We start from the raw sequence: 23,325 nt of genomic DNA on the forward strand, positions 1-23,325 counted from the left end.
CTGTGTATGAGGAGTAGAGAACCTATGTGTGTATGTGTGTGACTATGTATGAGGAGAAGAGAACCAGTTAATGTTAGTGTGTCTGTGTATGAGGAGGAGAGAGCCTGTGTGTGTATATGTGTGTGTGTGTGAATGAGGAGGAGAGAGCCTGTGTGTGTATGTGTGTCTCTGTGTATGAGGAGAAGAGAACCAGTTAATGTTAGTGTGTCTGTGTATGAGGAGTAGAGAGCCTATGTGTGTATGTGTGTGACTATGTATGAGGAGAAGAGAACCAGTTAATGTTAGTGTGTCTGTGTATGAGGAGGAGAAAGCCTGTGTGTGTGTCTCTGTATGAGGAGGAGAGAGCCTGTATGTGTGTCTCTGTATGAGGAGGAGAGAGCCTGTGTGTGTATGTGTGTGACTATGTAAGAGGAGAAGAGAGCCAGTTAATGTTAGTGTGTCTGTGTATGAGGAGTAGAGAGCCTATGTGTGTATGTGTGTGTCTGTGTATGAGGAGAAGAGAACCAGTTAATGTTAGTGTGTCTGTGAATGAGGAGGAGAGAAGCCTGTGTGTGTATGTGTCTGAGTATGAGGAGGAGAGAGCCTGTGTGTGTGTGTCTGTATGAGGAGTAGAGAGCTTATGTGTGTATGTGTGTGTCTGTGTATGAGGAGAAGAGAACCAGTTAATGTTAGTGTGTCTGTGTATGAGGAGGAGAGAGCGTGTGTATGTGTGTATGAGGAGGAGAGAGCCTGTGTGTGTATGTGTGTGTCTGTGTATGAGGAGGAGAGAACCAATTAATGTTAGTGTGTCTTTGTATGAGGAGGAGAGAGCCTGTGTGTATGTCTGTGTGTCTGTGTATGAAGAGAAGAGAACCAGTTAATGTTAGTGTGTCTTTGTATGAGGAGGAGAGAGCCTATGTGTGTATGTGTGTGTCTGTGTATGAGGAAAAGAGAACCAGTTAATGTTAGTGTGTCTTTGTATGAGGAGGAGAGAGCCTATGTGTGTATGTGTGTGTCTGTGTATGAGGAAAAGAGAACCAGTTAATGTTAGTGTGTCTGTGTATGAGGAGGAGAGAGCCTGTGTGTGTATGTGTGTGTCTGTGTATGAGGAGAAGAGAACCAGTTAATGTTAGTGTGTCTTTGTATGAGGAGGAGAGAGCCTATGTGTGTATGTGTGTGTCTGTGTATGAGGAAAAGAGAACCAGTTAATGTTAGTGTGTCTGTGTCTGTGTATGAGGAGGAGAGAGCCTGTGTGTGTATGTGTGTGTCTGTTTATGAGGAGAAGAGAACCAGTTAATGTTAGTGTGTGTTATATTCGGAGTTAGCAGTCTGCTAGGGAGTTAGCAATCTGATGTAAATCTGCTGTCTGGTTAGACTGCGGAGTAGCAATCTGTTATTAATGGCTCCTAAAGGAGGAGGAGTCAGCAATCTTGTAGTGTCTCAGATTTCATCTTTCTAAGGAGTAGCAATCTGTAATGAATCTGATATAGTTGTGGGTGGATCCCTGGGCCAGTGGCAGATGACCACGCCCCCGGGAGGATACTCCGAGAGGGACCACCGGCTAGGCTTGAGTATGGAGACAGACACACATTGGGGTAGATTTTATAAATCTATGCGCGCGCGTACTTTTGTTCGCGGACCAGGCGCGAATAAACGTACGCGGGATTTTACAAGATATGCGCGTAGCCACGCGTATCTTTTAAAATCCGGGGTCGGCGCGCAAGGGGGTGCACATTTGTGCATCTTGCGCGCGCCGAGCCCTGCGTGCGCTGCCCGTTCCCTCCGAGGCCGCTCCGAAATCAGAGCGGCCTCGGAGGGAACGGGCAGGGAACTTTCCATTCACCCCCCCACACTTTCCCCTCCCTTCCCCTACCTAACCCACCCCCCCGGCCCTATCTAAACCCCCTCCCTACCTTTATCTTAAAAGTTACGCCTGCCAGAGGGCTGCTAGCATGCGATTCCCCAGCCCAGGAGCCGTTTCGGAGGCCTCGGCCACGCCCCTGAAACGCCCCCGGGCCGGAACCACGCCCCCGGACACGCCCCAAAATGCCGTGTCACTCCCGACATGCCCCCCAGGCAAGCCCCGAGACTTACATGCGTCCTGGGGCTTGCGCGCCGCCGAGCCTATACAAAATAGGCTCGGCACGTGCAGGGTTTTTTTTTTAAGAGTTACGCGCTTAACTTAAGCACTTAACCCTTTTAAATCCGGCCCATTAGTTCTTTTATTTAAACAGGTTTTTGAAACCACCAGAGGTGGCAGTATTGAGCTGATATGCCCGGTAGGGCTGTAGTCCCTCAGGTACTGGAACAACGATCCAGGATGACTGAGCTGTTGAGTAGGCAGAGTTCATGAACAGAACTAGATGACAAAAACTCACATAAGGTCTCAAGGAAGCTCAGTAGCTGGAAAGGGTTAGGCCCTCGAGGAGCGAGTACCTGGTTCCAGGGAAAGCTCTGAGAGAGCGATGGTAACTCACAAATGTCTGTATCTGCGATAGCTTCCAGGCAGTAGAGAATCTTCAGAGTGTCCAGGAACATGGGCCCTCGAGGAGCGAATATCGGTTCCTATTTGTAATCTGAAAATACAGAAAAGAGCGAGGCCCCCGAGGAGCGAGTACCTCTGGTAAGTCTGAGGAGGAAGAGTAGGCTCTCGTGGAGCGAGTACCGGTTCCTATCTGAATAGAACTCACAGTGTTCACGTCTGTGATTGCTTCCAGGCAATAGGAGTCTTCTCAGTCTTCAGGAACGTAAGCCCTCATGGAGCGAGTACCGGATTCCGTCCTGTATCTGAAATCAAGAAGAGAGAGAGCGGGGCCCCCAAGGAGCGGGTACCCCTAGGTAAGTTTGTAGAGGCAGAGCAGCGGAGAAAGATTCCTCCTTGCTAACTCAATTCGTAATTGCAAGCAAAGACCTTTTATGTTGGAAGCAGATGATGTCACTACGGGGGGATGCCCCCGAGGTTCATGCCCTTTCTGGTACAAGTCTGGAGCATGCGCGCGTGCGCCCTTATATCATCAGGAACATGGCGGATCCGTAGCGTCAATCCAGCCCAGGGACTCCGGGACACAGAGGCAGAGAGAAGCCGCAGCAGCATCTGTCCGTCAGAGCTAAAGGGAGTTGCTACAAAGGTAGAGAGGGTGGAGCAAGGGCAAGAATAGGCATGAACGCAACAGAGGCAAGGTGTCATCTGGAGAACCACAGGAGCTGGAGGGTCCGGAGGACTCAGAATGAGCGAAGGAGGAGCAGAACTTCGAAACATGAGGAAGTCTGGAACATCAGGGAGTCTGGAACATCAGGAAACCTGGGCTAGGAACCTCGGAACATGAAGACATGGAACATCAGGAAACCACGAAGACTCAGGAAGCAAGACGAGACATGGAGCTCCAACAAAGAACGAAGACCTGATGAAGCGCTGGAAGATGAGACTTCCAGGAGCAGGAAACTCCAATGCAAGGCGAGGCAGAAGTGTTGGAGAAGCCCTTTTATAGGGCTGAGACAAGAAATAGTCATCAGGTGGGACCCGGGGCATATCCGTCCGTGGGCCCTTTAAATCTTGTGAAGAGACGTGGCCCGCGCCTTAGGAACAGGAAACAGGAAGTTGTGTAGGACCATGGCCAGCGGCCATGCTGCTGCTAACACCGAAGAGCAGGGCGGGGCCGAGGAACAGGCCCAGCTTTGTCGGCAGCTCTCAAGTCGCAGAGGGCAGACTGAGGAGTGGCGCCAGCCACAAGGAAGACCAGGGACTGTGGCCTCCAGGCAGAGAGAAGGTAAGAGGCTACCCATGAGGGCAGAATCACATCAATACCCCCTCCTCAATGACCCCTTCCTTAAGCCTCATATCAACAGCTTAGAGATAACACAGGTATCAGTTCATACCGACAGGGGGAGATCAAGGGTCCAAAAACGGAAGCTGGTAATTCCGGGGACTGAAGCGAAACAGGAACTAGCAACTGCAGACAAGAAACAAAGCCAAACAAAATGAACAAAACAGCACAAACAAGTGGCAAACAGCAGAAACAAGAGGCAAACGAGCCAAAAAGGGCAAAACAGCACAGATGAGCCAAACAGCAAAAAACAGCACAGATGAGCCAATGTTATGCTCAGGTTGTGAACCCTTGGGCCGACGGGAAGATGGTATACCTTAGGAGGAAGATCCGTAGGTTCTCCTGTTGGGTGGCGAGGCAGAGCAGAAGATGTGACCAGCTGACCCTCGGCACTGGACACTAGTGATGTGAATCGGGCTTCAGACGATTGAAAATATCAGACAATATTTTCAAAATCGTCAGAAATCGGGGGCTTCCCCAAAACGATAGGAGAACCCCACGATATTGATTGTGGGGGTTCTCTTATCATTTTGGGGGAGGGTGGGAAAAACGGCACACAAAAATAACCCCTAAACCCACCCCGACCCTTTAAAACTAAACTCTTTGCTTCCCCCACCCTCCCGACCCCCCCCAAAAACAGTTTCCAGGTACCTGGTGGTCCAGTGGGGGTCCCGGGAGCGATCTCCCGCTCTTGGGCCATCTCCTGCCACTAATCAAAATGGCGCCGATGGCCCTTTGCCCTTACCATGTGACAGGGTATCTGTGCCATTGGCTGGCCCCTGTCACATGGTAGGAGCACTAGATGGCCTGCGCCATTTAAAAAGATGGCGCCGGTCATCCAATGCTCTCTCCATGTGACAGGGGCCAGGAATCACTGCTAGCCGCTCCGAAGTCAGGAACACCAAGACAAGACAGGAACAAGGATCCAAGCACTGGAAGACTCACCAAAGCAAGCAGACTTAAACAGTGCTACAAGAGATATTTCCAAGTCAAGGAATAATCAGAGGAAGTCTCCTTTTAAACTTCCTCTGGCCCAGTGGATTGGAATCAGCTGTAGACAATTAAAGGGACGAGGTCTCTTTAATTCTGGTGAGGAGGCGCGGCTTCGCGCCTAAGATGGTGGCGGCCATCTTGGATCTTGGGCCGTGGAGGACAGCTGCTAGCTGCCGCTAGGGAGGAGCAGGGACGGCTCCCGACCCGGCGACTAGCCCGGAGGCCTGCGCCAACGCGAGGGGGCACCAGGCACATGAGTAGGACAAGCTCCCCCGATGCTGCCGCGGCGGCCCGCCATCGGAGCTCAGATAGGGAGCCGCAGCCATGGTCGTCCATGGCCGCGGAACACAACAGCCAAAAAGGCAAAAAACAGCACAGACGAGCCAAAAGAGCACAAAAGAGTAAAAAACAGCACAAAAAGCCAAACAGCAAAATACAGCACAAAAAAGCCAAACAGAAAAACACTGCACAAACGAAACAAAGAGACAAAATACAGCACAAACGAGCAAAGTATGTAGGTCATACTTATTGGATTTATGTTAAGTTGCCATTTTGCTGTACCTCACTCAGAGTAATTTGTTTGATACATGGAGTGAATAAAATCTAAGAAATGAATTGAAATAAATGTGATATATAACTCGTGTTGCATGTGCCGCCCGCGGCAGGGCCGCGTCTGGGCTCACTTACCCTCGGCTTCCAGCTCCTGCTCCTTCGTGGCAGTAGGCAGCCGCCTGTGCACCTCAGCATCCTCTGCCGTTCCCGACTCCTCCGCGGACTCCCCGGTTCCTTGGTGGGCCTCCCTGCATGTGCTGCGGGGAGACGCCGCTGTCCAGCACCATGTTGCCCACTAGGGCGTGCACGCGCGCGCAACTTGCTGGGTTTTAAAGGGGCCGCGGCAGGAATCCATCTCGTGGCCCCGGATGATGACTTCACTGGGCCCCGGTATATAAGGCTGGGCCCAGCCATTAGTTCCTTGCCTTGGCAACAGGTCTCCACGCTTATCGTGTGCTCGTTGCTTGTACCTGATCCTGTCTACGTTCCTGGTTCATGGTCCTGTCTACGTTCCTGGTTCCTGATCCTGTCCCGTACCCGGTCCTTGCCTTCCTCGTTTGGATTGACTTCTGGCTTTGACCCCCGCTACGCTTGACCACGTTTGGACTGACTTCTGGTTTTGACTCTTGCTCGTTTGATCGCCTTTCCTTGTCTGCCGTCTGCCCTGACTACAGCCTGCTCTCCGTCTCTTCTTCTGGTATTATCCTGGACTTGGCCTTTCAGGCTTCGGCCTTCTATTACTCGGGTGCCACCTGTCATTGCCTCTGGTTCTCCTTTGGCGCCCGAGTCTCTGGATCCCTGTCTCGTCTGGCTCGCCTTCATCTTCCTGTTATCACTGCTGGTCCCTGGCTGAACTCTTCATCATTTTCTGAGAGTCCTCTGACAGAGGCCCACCTAAGACCAGCCAACCCCGGCACCCAAGGGCTCAACCTGCGGGGAATGTGGGCTGCTATTGGCGAAGCTCCAGTCTGCCTCCGTTGCTCAGTCAGCTCCGCCTTCTGACGGTGGGGACCCGTAGGGCTTGCCCTGCGTGTGGTGTCAACCCCACCTCCGGCCAAGGCTCAACCACTTCTGCATCACTAGCATTTGCACTTCATAGAGATATGAACACATTTAAGGAGTTCTCTACTAATAAAAACTTCAGGTATACCATTACTATCTACATTTTGTAGAGATGTGAATCGTGTCCTCGATCGTCTTAACGATCGATTTCGGCTGGGAGGGGGAGGGAATCGTATTGTTGCCGTTTGGGGGGGTAAAATATCGTGAAAAATCGTGAAAAATCGTAAAAAATCGAAAAAACATAAAATCGCAAAACCGGCACATTAAAACCCCCTAAAACCCACCCCCGACCCTTTAAATTAAATCCCCCACCCTCCCGAACCCCCCCCAAATGACTTAAATAACCTGCGGGTCCAGCGGCGGTCCGGAACGGCAGCGGTCCCGGAACGGGCTCCTGCTACTGAATCTTGTTGTCTTCGGCCGGCGCCATTTTCCAAAATGGCGCCGAAAAATGGCGGCGGCCATAGACGAACACGATTGGACGGCAGGAGGTCCTTCTGGACCCCCGCTGGACTTTTGGCAAGTCTTGTGGGGGTCAGGAGGCCCCCCCCAAGCTGGCCAAAAGTTCCTGGAGGTCCAGCGGGGGTCAGGGAGCGATTTCCCGCCACGAATCGTTTTCGTACGGAAAATGGCGCCGGCAGGAGATCGACTGCAGGAGGTCGTTCAGCGAGGGTTCCGGCGCCTCGCTGAACGACCTCCTGCAGTCGATCTCCTGCCAGCGCCATTTTCCGTACGAAAACGATTCGCGGCGGGAAATCGCTCCCTGACCCCCGCTGGACCTCCAGGAACTTTTGGCCAGCTTGGGGGGGGCCTCCTGACCCCCACAAGACTTGCCAAAAGTCCAGCGGGGGTCCAGAAGGACCTCCTGCCGTCCAATCGTGTTCGTCTATGGCCGCCGCCATTTTTCGGCGCCATTTTGGAAAATGGCGCCGGCCGAAGACAACAAGATTCAGTAGCAGGAGCCCGTTCCGGACCGCTGCCGTTCCGGACCGCCGCTGGACCCGCAGGTTATTTAAGTCATTGGGGGGGGGTTCGGGAGGGTGGGGGATTTAATTTAAAGGGTCGGGGGTGGGTTTTAGGGGGTTTTAGTGTGCCGGCTCACGATTCTAACGATTTATAACGATAAATCGTTAGAATCTCTATTGTATTGTGTTCCATAACGGTTTAAGACGATATTAAAATTATCGGACGATAATTTTAATCGTCCTAAAACGATTCACATCCCTAACATTTTGTCTATTTGATGGCCAATAGAGAAGTTGAATTGTACTAATACTTATCTTTAAATTGTTTTGCTGCTGTTACAAAGCAAGTGGTTATCTCTTGGATATCTGTGGGTGAGCAACTATAGTTGAATCCTCTGCAATGAGAAGTTTCTATTGTAGTGTTTCCCAATCCTCTCCTGGAGGCACACCTAACCAGTCAGGTTTTCAGGATATCCATAATGAACATGCATGAGAGATTTATATACCTTGGGTCTCCAATGTATGCAGATCTATCTCATGCATATTCATTGTGGCAATCCTGAAAGCCTGACTGGATAGGTGTGCCTCCAAGAGAGGGTTGGGAAACACTGCTCTAATACTCACTTTACGCACCTTAGAAGTATCCAGACAAATTAAATATTTTGTCATTTCTAGTGTGAATGTAGACTTCTGAACTAACGTTTTCTGACATCAGTGAGCACACCAGCTACAAACATGGTATGCATGGGAAGCAGGATGCAGCTTTGTCTCACACCATGGCATATATCAAAACGTTCAGTAGCATTTCCTGCCACAGAAACTCTGCCAGTCATTTTATCATGACACTTTCGAATTACAGTAACAGTAATGCTCTGGGCAACCAGATAGTTTAAGCAACGCCTATAGCATTTTCCCATCCACTGTATAAAAGGCCTTAGAATTCTACAACGGGGTTTTGATATTGTTCAGTGGACTTTTCTTCTAGTTGTCTCATGAACTCACGTCATTAGTTGATCTCTTTGCACAGAAACCGCATTGACTTTCTGATATACATTTTAGCAGGATCTTTCCAGCAGCGGATAACAGAGCTATACCTTGACAATTATTCCAGACATCCCTCTCACCTTTTCATTTATAAATAATATAGAAACATAGAAACATAGAAATGACGGCAGAAGAAGACCAAACGGCCCATCCAGCCTGCCCAGCAAGCTTCACATTTTTTTCTCATACTTATCTGTTTCTCTTAGCTCTTTGGTTCTATTTCCCTTCCACCCCCACCATTAATGTAGAGAGCAGTGATGGAGCTGCATCCAAGTGAAATATCAAGCTGAAGTAACCGCTGAAGTAACCGCTGCAATAAGCAAGCTACACCCATGCTTATTTGTTTTACCCAGACTGTGTTATTCAGCCCTTATTGGTTGTTTTTCTTCTCCCCTGCCGTTGAAGCAGGGAGCTATGCTGGATATGCGTGAAGTATCAGTTTTTCTTCTCCCCTGCCGTTGAAGCAGGGAGCTATGCTGGATATGCATGTAGTATCAGTTTAATAATAATGTATCAGTTTAATGTATCAGTTTAATAATAATGAGACTGTTTTTAACATCGTTAGGCAGTTCTTGCTTTCCCGAGCATGTTTCACAGAATGTCAAAAGTGTTGTTCCGAACTTACTGCCTCTATATTTGAACACCTCAGGGATAATCCCATCTAGCCCTGGAGTTTCTTACATCTTGATATTTTAATGGCGTAATCAAGTTCTTCCCATTTTACTGGCAAAATAATTTTCTTTTGAACTAACGATTCTTTTAGCTATTTTAGTACAGTGGGATAAACATTTCCACTTTGATTTGCAACGTGCTCTTTCCAACAATTAATATCACATCACATTTATCTGTATAAAACTGAGCACCATCTGTAATCTGCACAAGTTCACTTATATTGGTTTGAGGTCCATAGACTTCCTTTAATACATTGTAAAGCCCTATGAGTCATTTAAAGCAGAGAAACCAAAAAGGGTGTAGGCGCTTCTAGAGAGCTTGGTTACAAAACATTAATGTTATGAGTTGTGGACCCTTGGGCCGGCCAGTGGATGATGAAGGATAGATAGATCATCTCCACAGATGATGTAGTGGCCGGGAGGCGGAAGGAGCTTCACCCCTGGAAGCCCGAGGTCCCCCCCGGGAGGAGCCCGTGAGGACCCGAGCCGCTGGGACTTAGGCGAGCTCTCCTGAAGATGAAGTCCAAGAAGAAATCCAGAAGTCACAGTGGTGGATGAGAGCAGAGTGGAGGGACGGTCTGCGAGTCAGGGCTGGAGGCAGACAGGAGAATCCAGAAGACGTACCAAATCAGAAACCAGGAAGGCAGGCTGAAGGATCAGGAACAGAAGCTGGAGCAGGAATGGAAGCTGGAGCAGGAACGGAAGCTGGTGCAGGAACGGAAGCTGGAGCAGGAACAAGGCTGGAGCAGGAACGGAAGCTGGAACTGCAACTAGAAACTCTCAAGAGTAAACCTCGTTGCAAGGCAAAGTTCTGAAGCAGGGACTGGGTTTAAATACCCTGCCGGCATCTGATGTTACTCCGGGGGCCGGCCGAGATTTCCCGCCTCTGTCTCTTTAAATTCGGGCTCCTCGCGCGTGTGCCTAGTGGGCGGGGCCATGGCAGAGAGCTCGGCACCGTCTCCCTCGTGGAGACGCCGCCATGGAGAAAGGCCTGCACAGACCTGGAGAAGTGTCGGGGAGAGCGGCTGCTTGCCGGGGCAGTCAGAGAAGGTAAGAGCCCGGTCGCAGGAGCCGCGACCGGAACCGCAACAATTAATGGTATCAGAAATATTGCCTGAATATATAGTCGACAAATGGCAGCCCTATAAACTAGTAATGGGCCTTTGCACTAGTGACTGCTCTAGGCCATGAAGCAATCAATTACCACATCTTACAATTTTACACTTTTTTTTAAATATAGAAACAAGAGAAATTCTGCTTAGCTTTTAATTTTTCTTACTCGTAAAACAAAAAAACTTTACTTAGCTTTTTAAATGAAAACTTCTATACTGGTAATATACAAAGAAGGTTCACAATATACTAGGTAGTGTATCTCAATAGCAAAATACAAAAAACTACCTCTAGAATACAATAAATCCATTTATAAACAATACAATAAACAATATAAATCATAAATAGCAACTGGATAGTCAATATCTTTAATCACCTATAATGGCATAATATATGCAATATATTAAATCAAAATGAACATAAGAATAGTATCTCAAACATACAAATTTATGTAGTACAAAATATATTCAAACAGACAATGAGACTATCCAGTTTAAATCAAAAATACATTTTTTACATTCTGTAAACATTCTCAATCAAAAATACCCAGGTATTTCTCAAAAATCTTATTATAAATGTTTCCTGTTCACTATTAAATAAAGCACAGAACCTTTCTTCCAATGTTTCTCATTTCTCCCCTAAGTTTCCTATAATTACAATTCACAAGTTTTTCAAATGTTCTCAGTCTCTCGATCTTGCAATTAATTTCCAGTTCCTTGTAATAAAATTCTCAAAATTTTTCAAATGTCCTCAGGGCCTCTTTTATGGAATGCACTCCCAAAGGAAATTGAAACTGAAGGTGAGCTATTAAAATTTCACAAGTTGGTAAAAGCGCATGTATTTCAGCAACTGCACATCCTCTGGCAACAAATTCCAGAGCTTAATTGTGTTTTGAGTGAAAAAGAACTTTCTCTGATTAGTTTTAAATGTGCCCCATGCTAACTTCATGGAGTGCCCCCTAGTCTTTCTATTATCTGAAAGAGTAAATAACGGATTCACATCTACCCGTTCTAGACTTCTCATGATTTTAAACACCTCTATCATATCTCTCCCTCATCCGTCTCTTCTCCAAGCTGAAAAGTCCTAACCTCTTTAGTCTTTCCTCATAGGGGAGCTGTTCCATCCCCTTTATCATTTTGGTAGCCCTTCTCTGTACCTTCTCCATCGCAATTATATCTTTTTTGAGATGCGGCGACCAGAATTGTACACAGTATTCAAGGTGCAGTCTCACCATGGAGCGATACAGAGGCATTATGACATTTTCCATTTTATTAACCATTCCCTTTCTAATAATTCCCAACATTCTGTTTTCTTTTTTGACTGCCGCAGCACACTGAGCAGATGATTTCATTTTATTTTCCACTATGACGCCTAGAACTCTTAGAGCTGTGGATTTGCTTACTGTCCCCCTTCCCATCATTAATTCAAATTTGATCATATTGGGGTAGATTTTACAAAGTTACGCACACGTGTACTTTTGTTCATGCACCAGGCACAAACAAGAGTACGCAGGATTTTAATAGTTACATGCATAGCCATTAAAATCCGGGGTCGGCGCGCACAATTGTGCCCAAAATCGGCAGCCTGCGTGTGCCAAGCCGCACAGCCTGCCTCCATTCTCTCCGGGGCCACTCCGAAATCGGAGCGGCCTCGGGGGGAACTTTCCTTCCACCTCCCCCTACCTTCCCCTACCTAACCCACCCCCCCAGCCCTATCTAAACCCCCTACCTTTATTCCAGAAGTTATGCCTACTCGAAGCAGGCGTAACTCGTGCATGCTGGCTGCACAATTCCCCGGCCATGGAGCTGTTCTGGAGGCCTCAGCCACGCCCCCGAAACAGCCCCGGACCAGAACCATGCCCGTGGCCCCGGGTCTTACGTGCATCCCGGGGTTTGCGTGCGCCGCCGAGCCTACTCAACATAGGCTCGGCACGCACAGGGGGAACTTCGGGCAGGTTTTCGGGGGGTACGCGCGTATCCCTTTGAAAATCTTGCCCATTATGATCACTATTTCCAAGTAGCCCCACCATCATTACCTCTCTCACCAATCCTTTGTTCCAATGAGAATTAGATCTAAAATTGCTCCCTCTCTTGTTGGTTCTTGAACCAGTTGCTCCATAAAACTGTAATTTATTCCATCCAGGAACTTTATCTCTCTAGCATGTCCCGATGTTACATTTACCCAGTCAATATTGGGGTAATTGAAATCTCCCATTATTACTGCACTACCAATTTGGTTAGCTTCCCTAACTTCTCTTAGCATTTCACTGTCCGTCTCACCATCTTGACCAGGTGGACGGTAGTATTACCCCTATCACTATAGTCTTCCCTGACATACAAGGGATTTCTACCCATAAACATTCAATTGTGCATTTAGTCTCATGCATGATCTTTATCCTGTTGGACTCTATGCCATCCCAGACATATATCACCACCCCGCCTCCCAGATGCTCCTCTTTCATTGCAATATAATTTGTACCCTGGTATAGCACTGTCCCATTGGTTATCCTCCTTCCACCATGTCTCTGAGAGGCCATTTAAGTCTATGTCATCATTCACTGCTATACATTCTAAATCTGCCATCTTACTTCTTAGACTTCTGGCATTAGCATACAAATATTTCAAAGTGTGCTTTTTGTTTTTATTTTCATTCTTTTTAATTGATAGGGATAAATTGGAATCTTTTAGCTCAGGCGAGTTTTTAATTAGAGGTACTTGGATTACTTTTCTTATTAATGGAAACTCAATGTTGGGATGCCCTAATTCTAATATGTCATTAATATCCTTTGAAGATACCTCCCTCCGAACCATGTGCTGCTGAGTGATTGATGGCTTTCCCCTTTGTTCTAGTTTAAAAGCTGCTCTATCTCCTTTTTAAAGGTTAGCACCAGCAGCTTGGTTCCACCCTAGTAAGGTGGAGCCCATCCCTTCGGAAAAGACCCCCCTTCCCCAAAAGGTTCCCTTGTTCCTTACAAAACTGAATCCCTCTTCCTTGCACCATCGTCTCATCCATGCACTAAATTCTGCTTATTAGGTACCTTACTTATTATTGAAAAATAAACACACTAACCTCTGCGTATTACCTGCCTTACTGACTATTTAAAAATAAACACACTAATTTATGTTTATTAGCTGCCTTACTGACTATTAAAGGCACAAACACACTAAAAAATATACCCCAATAATTTACTTCTCCCCAATACTTTAAAAAAAATTCCCAAGCAAAACTTACCGATTCCTTTCAGCCACCAGCAAGGTGATCCTCTCCTCTCAGTGCTCCCACTGGATTGTGGGTTACTGAGTTCTTCCCTTGCAATATATCTTGTGCTTCTAAGGTAAATTAGTACAAAACAATCCCTTTGGAGATTTACACTACAGTTAGTTGTCCTGAGCGACTCACTGCTGTTCTGATTAACAAATGATGGTACCTAATCAAATCAGTCATGCAACCTTATCACTTCAGTTAGTCAGCCAGAATGACTCACTGCTCTCTTGATTAACAAATGTTGGTACCTAATCAAACCAAATCACACTGCCTTAACACCTTTCCAAGGTGAGTAACTGAACTTTTCAGCCTTTTTACTTAGGTATACACTGCTCCTAGCTTATTTCTAGCTTCTGGTAACTCAAGAACTGGACCAATGGTGTACTAAAAATATCCTAACACAAAAAAACACCATATAGAGAAACTCAGATTGTGAATTTGTGGTGAAAGACCTCATAAAAAAAATTTTAAGAGTTTTTTTTTAATGTTTGAAAATCTCTCGGACTACCGACAGTGCGGTCTTGGGTTTTGTTTCCCCAGCCACTATTGTGAAATGTGACTGTAGCAATTTTTAATCATTGGTCTCACCACAATATTAATCAGAGAAATTTTTTTTAAAGTTTTCAGTTTGTTAATTTTTAAAGAAAGCACTTATCTTTTCGTTATAAAGCGGTATAATATCTTAGGAACAGCCCAACTGCCCAACATGGCTCGTGTTTTGCTGCTTAAGAAACTGCTTCATCAGGGGCATTCACTATTTTGTACTGAGAGACGCTGCACAAATACAAAGGATACAAGTGGACAAATAGATATAAGGAACATACTCAGTACATGCCCCTGATGAAGCAGTTTTTTAAAGCAGCGAAACACGAGCCATGTTGGGCAGTTGGGCTGTTCCTAAGATATTATACCGCTTTACAACGAAAAGATAAGTGCTTTCTTTAAAAACTAACAAACTGAAAACTTTCAAACAAAATTCTCTGATTAATATTGTGGTGAGACCAATGATTAAAAATTGCTACAGCAGGGAGATCACGTGATGCCGTAGCGAGCGAGGACGTGTTTCCCTTCCTCTCCACTCTCCAGCTCCCCATATCGGGCTAAATACTAGCCCTAACCGCAAATCTGCGATTTCACCCGAAACTTTCAATTTCCCAGCAGACTACCACCACTTTTAAGTAAGTTTAAATTGCTAATGATGGCTGCACGCAGAAGAAGAAGAGAAGAAGAGGGCCCGACCGCCGGATGCCACGCTGGGGGAGGAGGAGCTGGGACTTGCCGAGCTGCAACTGATCGCCGCACTTGCCGACATCAAAACAGCTGTTCAAGAAGCTTTGCGGCCTGACCTGCAGTCTATCTTGGCCCAGCTCTCCAAACTCTCCACCAAGATCGCCGGCTTTGAACCACGCGGATCCGTAGCGTCAAGCCAGCCCAGGGATACCGGGATCAAGAGGCGGAGAGAAGCCGCGGCTGCATCCGTCCATCTGAGCCGAAGGGAGTCGCCACAAAGGTAGAGCGGGTGGAGCGAGGCACGAACGCAACATCCATAAAACTGTCATTTATTCCATCCAGGAACTTTATATCTCTAGCAAATCCCGCTGAATCATTTACCCAGTCAGTATTGGAGTAATTGAAATCTCCCATTATTACCGCACTACTAATTTGGTTGGCTTCCCTACTTTCTCTTAGCATTTCACTGTCTGTATCACCATCTTGACCAGGTGGACAGTAGTATACCCCTATCACTATAGTCTTCCCCGACACACAAGGGATTTCTACCCATAAAGATTCAATTTTGTATTTAGTCTCATGCAGGATGTTTATCCTGTTGGACTCAGTGCCATCCCGGACATAAAGCGCCACACCTCCTCCCGAGTGCTCCTCTCTGTCATTGCAATATAATTTGTACCCTGGTATAGCACTGTCCCATTGGTTATCCTCCTTCCACCATGTCTCTGAGATGCCAATTAAGTCTATGTCATCATTTACTGCTATACATTCTAATTCTCCCATCTTACTTCTTAGACTTCTGGCATTAGCATACAAACATTTCAAAGTTTGTTTTTTGTTTGTATTTTCATTCTGCTTTTTAATTGATAGGGATAAGTTAGAATTTTTTTAGCTCAGGTGAGTTTTTATTTACAGGCACTTGGACTGCTTTTCTTATTATTGGAACCTCACTGTCGGATGCCCTAATTCTAATGCATCATTAGTATCCTTTGAAGATACCTCTCTCCGAACCATGCGCTGCTGAGCGACTGTCGGCTTTCCCCTTCGTTCTAGTTTAAAAGCTGCTCTTTAACTTATCTAAATGGATTGCTTTTAGTATTGAGGCAATAGACTCTCAGTCTCTGCACAGTCTCCCACTTACGAATCTTCTCCCCAGGGTGAACATTCCAGATGCTTAACACAGTTCTTACTTACTCGGGTATCTTTTGGAGGAAAGGTTCAGGCAGCAGGGGTCCAAACTGCTCTTCTGGCTTTCTCCTTCAAGGCAGGAAGGGTGGCAGCAAAAATCTTCCTGCCAGGTCTCCTTCAAAACAAACTTCACTCAAACATCCAAAAATCTGGAAGTTTAATGCAGTGGGGTCACCACTAGGCCACCAGCGTCTTCCTTATCATGGCCACCCCAGAAAAGAGACTTTCCCCATAATCTCTTCCCAGACCAAGAACCGGGGGGGGTCTCGCAAAAACTCTAAAACTCAGTAAAAAATCATAAAACCGTTCTGGAGGGCAACCCAACCAGTCGGGGAGCGACCGGAAGGATGAATCCTCCCACCTTTTCAAGGATTTCATATTGCAGGGCCCACACTTCAAATATGAAAAAATGTCCTCCTTCACCTAACTTCCAAACCGAATCTGCACTGCCGCACCTTGCAATGATGCAAGCTTCTTTTATACCAGCAGGGAGCAACCTCGGCGGAGGAGCTGCACCCTCCTCCCTCTGCTACCTAATTATATAACCCCTATCTAAAAAGGGTTCAGGAGCCGGGATCGTCTAGTGGTGAGCCTGAAGGATGGCCACACTTTCTCATCCAGTTGTTGAAGAGTTCAGAAGAAGATTTCAGCCACCAGGAGGGCGCCTTTTTTCCTAAATTCCATGGGAAAAGGGGCCTTGCCTGACAGACTGAGTGCACGACCCGGTGTTTTCTACTCTTTCCTTAAGTCCCAAGGGGGTCTATGGAAGAAGAGACGTTTTGGGAGTGGGGGGAAGACAATCCTCTTGCGACTTTCTGCTCAAGGTCCACGAGGATTGCATTTTGAGATAATAAGCTGATAAACGACTGTGAGCTTCATTTGCTAAGTATTTTCTCCCATTCTGTGTCTTTAGGAAAAATGCTTAGTAAATGAGGCCCTGTGTTGGCTATTTTTGTGCCTTCTGCTTCCTGAAGAACCATCTGTTGTTGTTTTTTTTCTTTTTTTGTAGTATTAGACGGCTTTAATTTTTACTAAAGTTTTTTCTCTGTTCTGGAGCACAGCACTTGGCGTGAGAACTGTTTTCTTTAATATGATTGACTGTGATCACCTAGGCCATACATGTTAAACCTGTCTCCCGTATCATGATCCCAGGTGCTGCAATGAGTTTGAGAGTGCTCAGCAGTCTCTGGAGTGTGGCACCCTGTGAAGAAGGGTTGGGGGTCACAAGTACCTGGTTGGCTAGTGCATTTCTACCCCGGTGAGGAGGCTATGGAGGAATTTTTGAATCTTTGGTCATAAGAGATAAGGAGTGACATTGCACAGGGAGGCACAGAAGTACTAGGCCCTGAAAGAAGATAAGGAGCTTGAGTATATCTGTCCTGTTGGTGAAAGTCAGTTCATGTGCTTGTGTGCTCCTGCATGAATTTTCCACACCTGCACATTTTATTTAAGCAACGCTCGCTCGCAGACAAGTCCCACCCCTCTCCCTGCTGTATATTTCCTGCTGTGGTTTCCTGTAGGTAATGAACGTCAGAGCTGCACTGACATCCCCTGTCCTTTCTGCACTCTACCACTCTTCCAGCCAATGCACGGTGCTCAGAGGAGCAGCAGGGATAGAAATAAGCAAATAAATCTCTGATACATGGTAAGAGCTTGCCTACAGGTTGCTCTGTGGCTAGTCTTGGTTTTATACTTGGTGCATGCATGCACTTTTCATCCCCCAGTCTTTTAAGAAATGAGAGGTCCCAGCATGAACCAGGACTGGCTCAACCTCTCTTCTAATGACATGAAGCTATTGCAGGGCTTCTCAAACATTTTGGCCAATGTGATCCCATTTTAGCACTTGAAAATTCACAGGACCCCAGAGTATAATGGAAACAAATTAGCAGGGGTGTGGTCCCTCTCCCTTCACTGCAACTGATCTCCTCTCTAACCATCCGCCCTTTTCAGTCGATCCTTTCTCTCAACCTCCACCCCTCCAGTGCAGTTCCTCTTTTCTCCCCCCCCCCCCCAATTTTCCCTCTTACATCCCCCAGCTTCTCTCATCTCCCCCCAACTTTTTGCCCCCCCCCCCCGCTGATCTTCTTACCCTCAGACCCTTCTTATAATCCCAACAGATCCTCTATCACGCCATCCCCCATTCCCTCGTTATCATCCCCATCTCTCTCTCTCACCTCCCATTCTTCTCCTTCAATCTTCTCACATCCCTCAGCTGATTCCTTTCACCTCCAGCTTCTCTTACATCCTCTAATCGAGCTTCTGTCATTCCCCCCCTCTCACCTTCTACAGCCAATACCACCTCTCCAGTTGATCCAACCCTCCAACCCCTCCTGCATCTGACCCTTTCCCTTCAAGCATCCCCTTCTCCAAACATCCCTTTCGCCAAGGTAAGCAGCAACATTTTTCTTTGGGCCCCGTGCCAAATATGGATGACAACTGATGGAAAAAGAGAGCTGGCTGGTAACAGGGACAATATTTTTTTTCTTGGCTAGGTTCAGAGGAGCAGTGGCAATCTTTACCAGCCTGTGCACACTAAGCCCTCCCCTTCCTTCGTGGCTCTCCCAAGCCCCATTGCCGTCTTCCACTACTAATGCTGTTGGCATCTGAAGATCACTGCCATTTGAAGCATTTGTGACCCCAATCTGGGGTCCCGATCCACAATTTGGAAGGCCCTGAGCTATAGGGAAACTCATCAACCAAACTCAGCTTGAGCCAGTGATCATCAAGGTGACTGACAGGGCTGAAAGGTTATGAGGATCAAGATGAGGGATGCCGATTGACTTCATGTCATCTGGGCATGTTGAGCCAGTCCTGCGTTTATTCCATTTACAGTTCCTGCTTTTCTTAGATAAATTATAATTACACAATCATAGATACAATGGGGGCAAAACCGGGACTGGCTTTTCCTGTTCAGATGACATAAAACCCCTTGATGACACTACTGCTCCTCTTCCACCATCAAGTGCCACATACATGGTGAACCTTCTTGTGCCCCTCACAATCTCCCCTAATAATTTTTCCACACCCTCATCTATATCCCAAGGGATAGCCTTCTTTTGTCCCTATCCATTCCCATACTTCATTCTTCATTATCTTCTCCTTCATAGTGCCTTCAGAAGCCTGCCAATTACTGTGACTATGGATGGAAGTGAGTGCGACTGATAGGAATCAATGGCATCTCTGGACAATTTAGAAGCACAGAGCCTGAGATGTAAGTGGTTTGGGACTTGACATGGTTCTAAGTTCCCCTTTATTCCTTCTTTTGCAAAGGGCCATGCAACGGACTAGGACCAGCTTACTCTTCTCAGTCATTATTAGCACACTGGATCATGAGAGAGCAGTACTAGGAAGGGGACACCAGCATGTGGTGGTGAAGTTTGCCCTGGAAGAGTCTTCTGCCCTTCACAGCTTTCCATTCCCCACTAGATCTTGGGGGCAGCTGGCTGCCACACCAGGAGGTGAAAGGGCACTTGATAGGATAAGTGAGGAGAATATATGACATGCTTTGCTGGGTCAGACCAAGGTCCATTGAGCCCAGCATCCTATCTCTGACAGTGGCCAGGGCAGTCCCAGTTGTGAGTGTGGAGACCCCTTGGTTGTCCACTAGATGGCCCTAGATACCTGCCCTTATAGGTAGCAGCTTAGTGGGGAATACCATTCTTGTGCAGTACCTCCCCTTGAGGTTGGCTGTGAGTGGTAGCTCTTTAGTCCACTTGAGGGAGCTAGTGGCTTAGTCATTGTGGTCTTTTAAGTTGAGCTCTCAAGGAGTTAGGCCCACTAACCTGGTTGAGTTAGGCCCGCTAACTTAACTTGTTTTATTTCAGAGGAGATTCCTGATCAGTGCATTCCCTGCCTAATAGGGTCTGTCTGACTTTTGGAAGCGAGACCTTGTTGATCTTATGACTATTTAGAAGTATTTTGACTGGTTAAAACCCTGGACCCTTTGGTGAGGGACAAGCCCCACATCCAGAGGTTGGGGATGAAGATCGGTTAGTCTCATCCCCTCCCATAGAGAAGAAGCAGTGATAGCATTCACTTCAGAGGAGAATTTTTGACTCTTCAAATGTTTTATCCCCTTTTGGTTGGTGAGGAGGTTTATTCCACCACTCCTCACATTGGAGCCAAGGCTGCAGGAGCCTGGTTCCTATTCCCAGTCTTTGGATCCTTTCCCCCTGGGAGGTCACATCAGGAGGTTGGAGAGAAGGAGGAAAAGATCTTGGAGATCCATACCTGGGACACAAAACACAGGTTGGGGAGAAGAAAGAACTGGACATTTGGATCTAAAGTAGGATTTTTTCATGATTTAGTAATCCCCACGCACATAGGGGTTCCCAGCACTACTGGGGCAGCTTACACACTCAATATAGGAGTGACTAGTTGAAATCTTTGTTTGAGGTAAAGGAGAACTACACAGAGAGAGAGAAGATGCAAAGTTAAGAATAACTTCCCAGCGAAAGCAGAGATTGTAAAAAGGACAGTATCAGGGGAGGATTGGCCTATCGGGGGATCGGGTATCCCCTGGTGGGCTGGTTGCGCTAGTTACGTGGTCTGCCAAGCACGGCCGTGACAGAGCCGCGCTCGGCAGACCACGTGGTATCTCCTTGGCCGGCCTGGGCGGGAATCCGCCGCTGGACAGTATACAACTTGATTGGACATTCATTTAATTTGAAGAATTGGTAGAGTTATATTGAACATATACTGTCTGTGTCTGTCCAGCCTGTTTGTCCCTGCAGCACAGACATCATCAGAGTCAGAGAGCCACTGAGATTCCCCGAGTTAGGGAAGAAATTGCACCACTGCCTGAGCCAAAAAGGTCTCTCTCCCCCCTCCATAGAAAGAACCCATATCTTAGGGACCATTGAGAGAGGAGAGATTTGTATTGACGACAGCCCCAGAGATAAATTTGTGTGCCCTTGGAAAAAGTGCCACTCCAGAACAAAGAGTACCTGGCAGGTCCCAATAAAGTAGGTCTATTTCTTCTTTCTCCCAGGGATAGTAATAGCTTTTTATAGTCTACCTAGCTAATAATGTTTTATGGACTTTTTCTCCAGGAGCTTGTCCAAACCTCTTAAACTCTGCAATGCTGGTTGCCTTGATGACAGCCTCTGGCAACAGATTCCACAGCTGAGTGAAAAAGTGCTTTCTACGATTTTAAAAAATCTTCTGGTTGTTGCTTTCAAGGGGGTAGAATTTATAAAAGTACACCCTCGCGTACTTTGGCTCACGCGTATCCTTTAAAATCCGGGGTCGGCGCACGCAAGGCTGTGCAAAATCGGCAGCCTGCGTGCGCCGAGCAGCACAGCCTGCCTTCCACCCCCTGCACCTTCCCCTCCCTTCCCCTACCTAAACCCCCCCACCTTTGCTTTAAAAGTTACGCCTGCCAGAGGCAGGCGTAACTCGCACGCACCAGCTGTGCGATTCCCCGGCCCAGGAGCAGTTTCAGAGCCCTTGGCCACGCCCCCGGGCTGGAACCACGCCCACGGCCCCGCCCCAGATGATGCGCCGCTGCAACACGCCCCCCGACATGCCGCCCCCCCCAGGAAAGCCCCGGGACTTACGCGTGTCCAGGAGCTTGCGCTCGCCACCGAGCCTATTCAACATAGGCTTGGCGCACGCAGGGGGAACTTGGGGCAGGTTTTCGGAGGGTACGCGCATACCCATTTGAAAATCTGCCCCTAAATTTCATCTGCTGTTCGGATGCCCAGTCTCCTAGTCTCACAAGCTCTTTCTTGCAATACCTCACTATCAGCTGCTGTTTTAACAATTTGAATAATTTTGTGTCATCTGCAAATTTGATCACTTGTCTTTACCTTTTTCTGATTATTTATCAATATGTTAAACAGTATAGGTCCCGATACTGATTCCTGTGATACTTTACTAATGACCTTTCTCCATTTAGAAAACTGGGTATTTATTCCTACTCTTTGTTCCTTTCAACAGTTTGGAATCCACAATAGGATATGGCCCCCTAAACCCATGACTTTTTATTTTCCTCAATCCCTCATGAGGGACTTTGTCAAATGCCTTGTGGAAATCCAAACACTGGCTCCCATTTATCTACATGTTTATTTACAGCTTTAAAAACATATAAAAGATTGCTAAGACAAGACTTCCCTTTGCTAAAGCCATGTTAACTCTTCCCTATTAAGCCACGTCTATCTACATGGCCGGTGATTTTGCGATTAAGAAAGGATTCTACCTATTTGCCCAACACTGACATCAGGCTCACCCCTGGAGCCCTTTTTAAAAATTGGTGTCACATTGGCCCTCCTTCAGTTTTCAGGTACTGTGGCTTTCTCTGTCTTGTGAATATTAACCCTAGAAAGACAAAATTGTTAGAGCGAACCTGCATGCTTGAGATCTGGTAAGATTTACTCTAAAAAAGAAAAAAAGAGTCACAAATGATGTTCTTGTGTTTGGCCATCTTTTCCAGGTCACTTGGCTGGAATTGATGACTCTGTGAAGGGTATTGTGGTCGCTGGAAGATGCCCGATGCAGCCAATCACCTGCCTTTTTTCTATGGCAGCATCTCCAGGACGGAGGCAGAGGAGCACCTGAAGTTGGGCGGTATGCTGGATGGCCTCTTTCTCTTGCGCCAGTGCCTGCGCAGTCTGGGAGGCTACGTCCTTTCTGTCGTCTTCAACCTGCGCATCTATCACTATCCCATCGAGCGTCAGCTCAATGGCACCTATGCCATTTCTGGTGGCAAGTCACATTGCGGGCCGGAGGAGCTGTGTGAGTACTACTCCAAGGACCCTGATGGGCTGTGTTGCAACCTGCGGAAGCCCTACAACCGGCCTTGCGGGCTGGAGCCCAGGCCAGGAATCTTCGACAATTTGCGGGACAACATGGTGCGGGAATATGTTCGGCAGAACTGGAAACTGGAGGTACGGGGATGCGGTATTTATCATTCTATGGGGCAGGCCTGAGTACTCCTTGTTGTACTGGTGCTAGTGGCTTGGGTGCTTGAGTGCCATATGGGAAACTATTGCCTAGGCTTTTATAAATGAAGTACAAAATAAAATTGAATGAATCTGAAAATATTTAAGACTAAGAGGATAAGATTAGAATTTATCTCTCTGACTCGGCTTGCTGCTCAGTTGTTGCACTGAATGACAGGGTTTGATTATTGTGGCTGAGTCCTTGTTAGTGAGATGCTGTTCTCTTTACCCTGCCATCTGTTGGTCCTTCAAAGGGTTTATCCACTTTCCAATTTCAAAGAAAGGTTCCCTTCTCATTTTTGATAAGTCCTCTATGCTTGTCCCAGGCCTGCATTATCTCTGTAGAGAATCTGTTCAACATGGCCGCCATCTTCCCTCCTATGTGAGCTTCAGTGGTTGTACTGAAGTATACCAAGACATAGGTGAATTAACTCCAGTTTGAAACTTGTGAGCAGGAATGCTATGTCTGGGCTTCAGGTCTTATTGCTGACTTATTATGGTT

At 47.1% G+C, this 23,325-nt stretch overlaps 1 protein-coding gene across 4 annotated transcripts in view; it reads left to right on the forward strand.

Moving 5' to 3' along the window:
* Positions 1-23,325, forward strand: part of LOC115096400 (tyrosine-protein kinase ZAP-70) — a 132,491-nt gene that overhangs the window by 28,533 nt on the left and 80,633 nt on the right. For 3 of the 4 annotated variants that reach the window (XM_029610942.1, XM_029610943.1, XM_029610938.1), the window contains exon 2: positions 22,316-22,769. In XM_029610942.1, the coding sequence (XP_029466802.1) occupies positions 22,368-22,769 (402 nt within the window). In that variant the 5' untranslated portion in view covers positions 22,316-22,367. Of the gene's footprint in view, positions 1-18,989; positions 19,094-22,315; positions 22,770-23,325 lie in introns of all 4 variants that reach the window. The other variant, XM_029610939.1, reaches the window with a different exon arrangement.

This window comes from Rhinatrema bivittatum, chromosome 8 (assembly GCF_901001135.1).
Source record: "Rhinatrema bivittatum chromosome 8, aRhiBiv1.1, whole genome shotgun sequence".
Lineage (NCBI taxonomy): Eukaryota > Metazoa > Chordata > Amphibia > Gymnophiona > Rhinatrematidae > Rhinatrema > Rhinatrema bivittatum.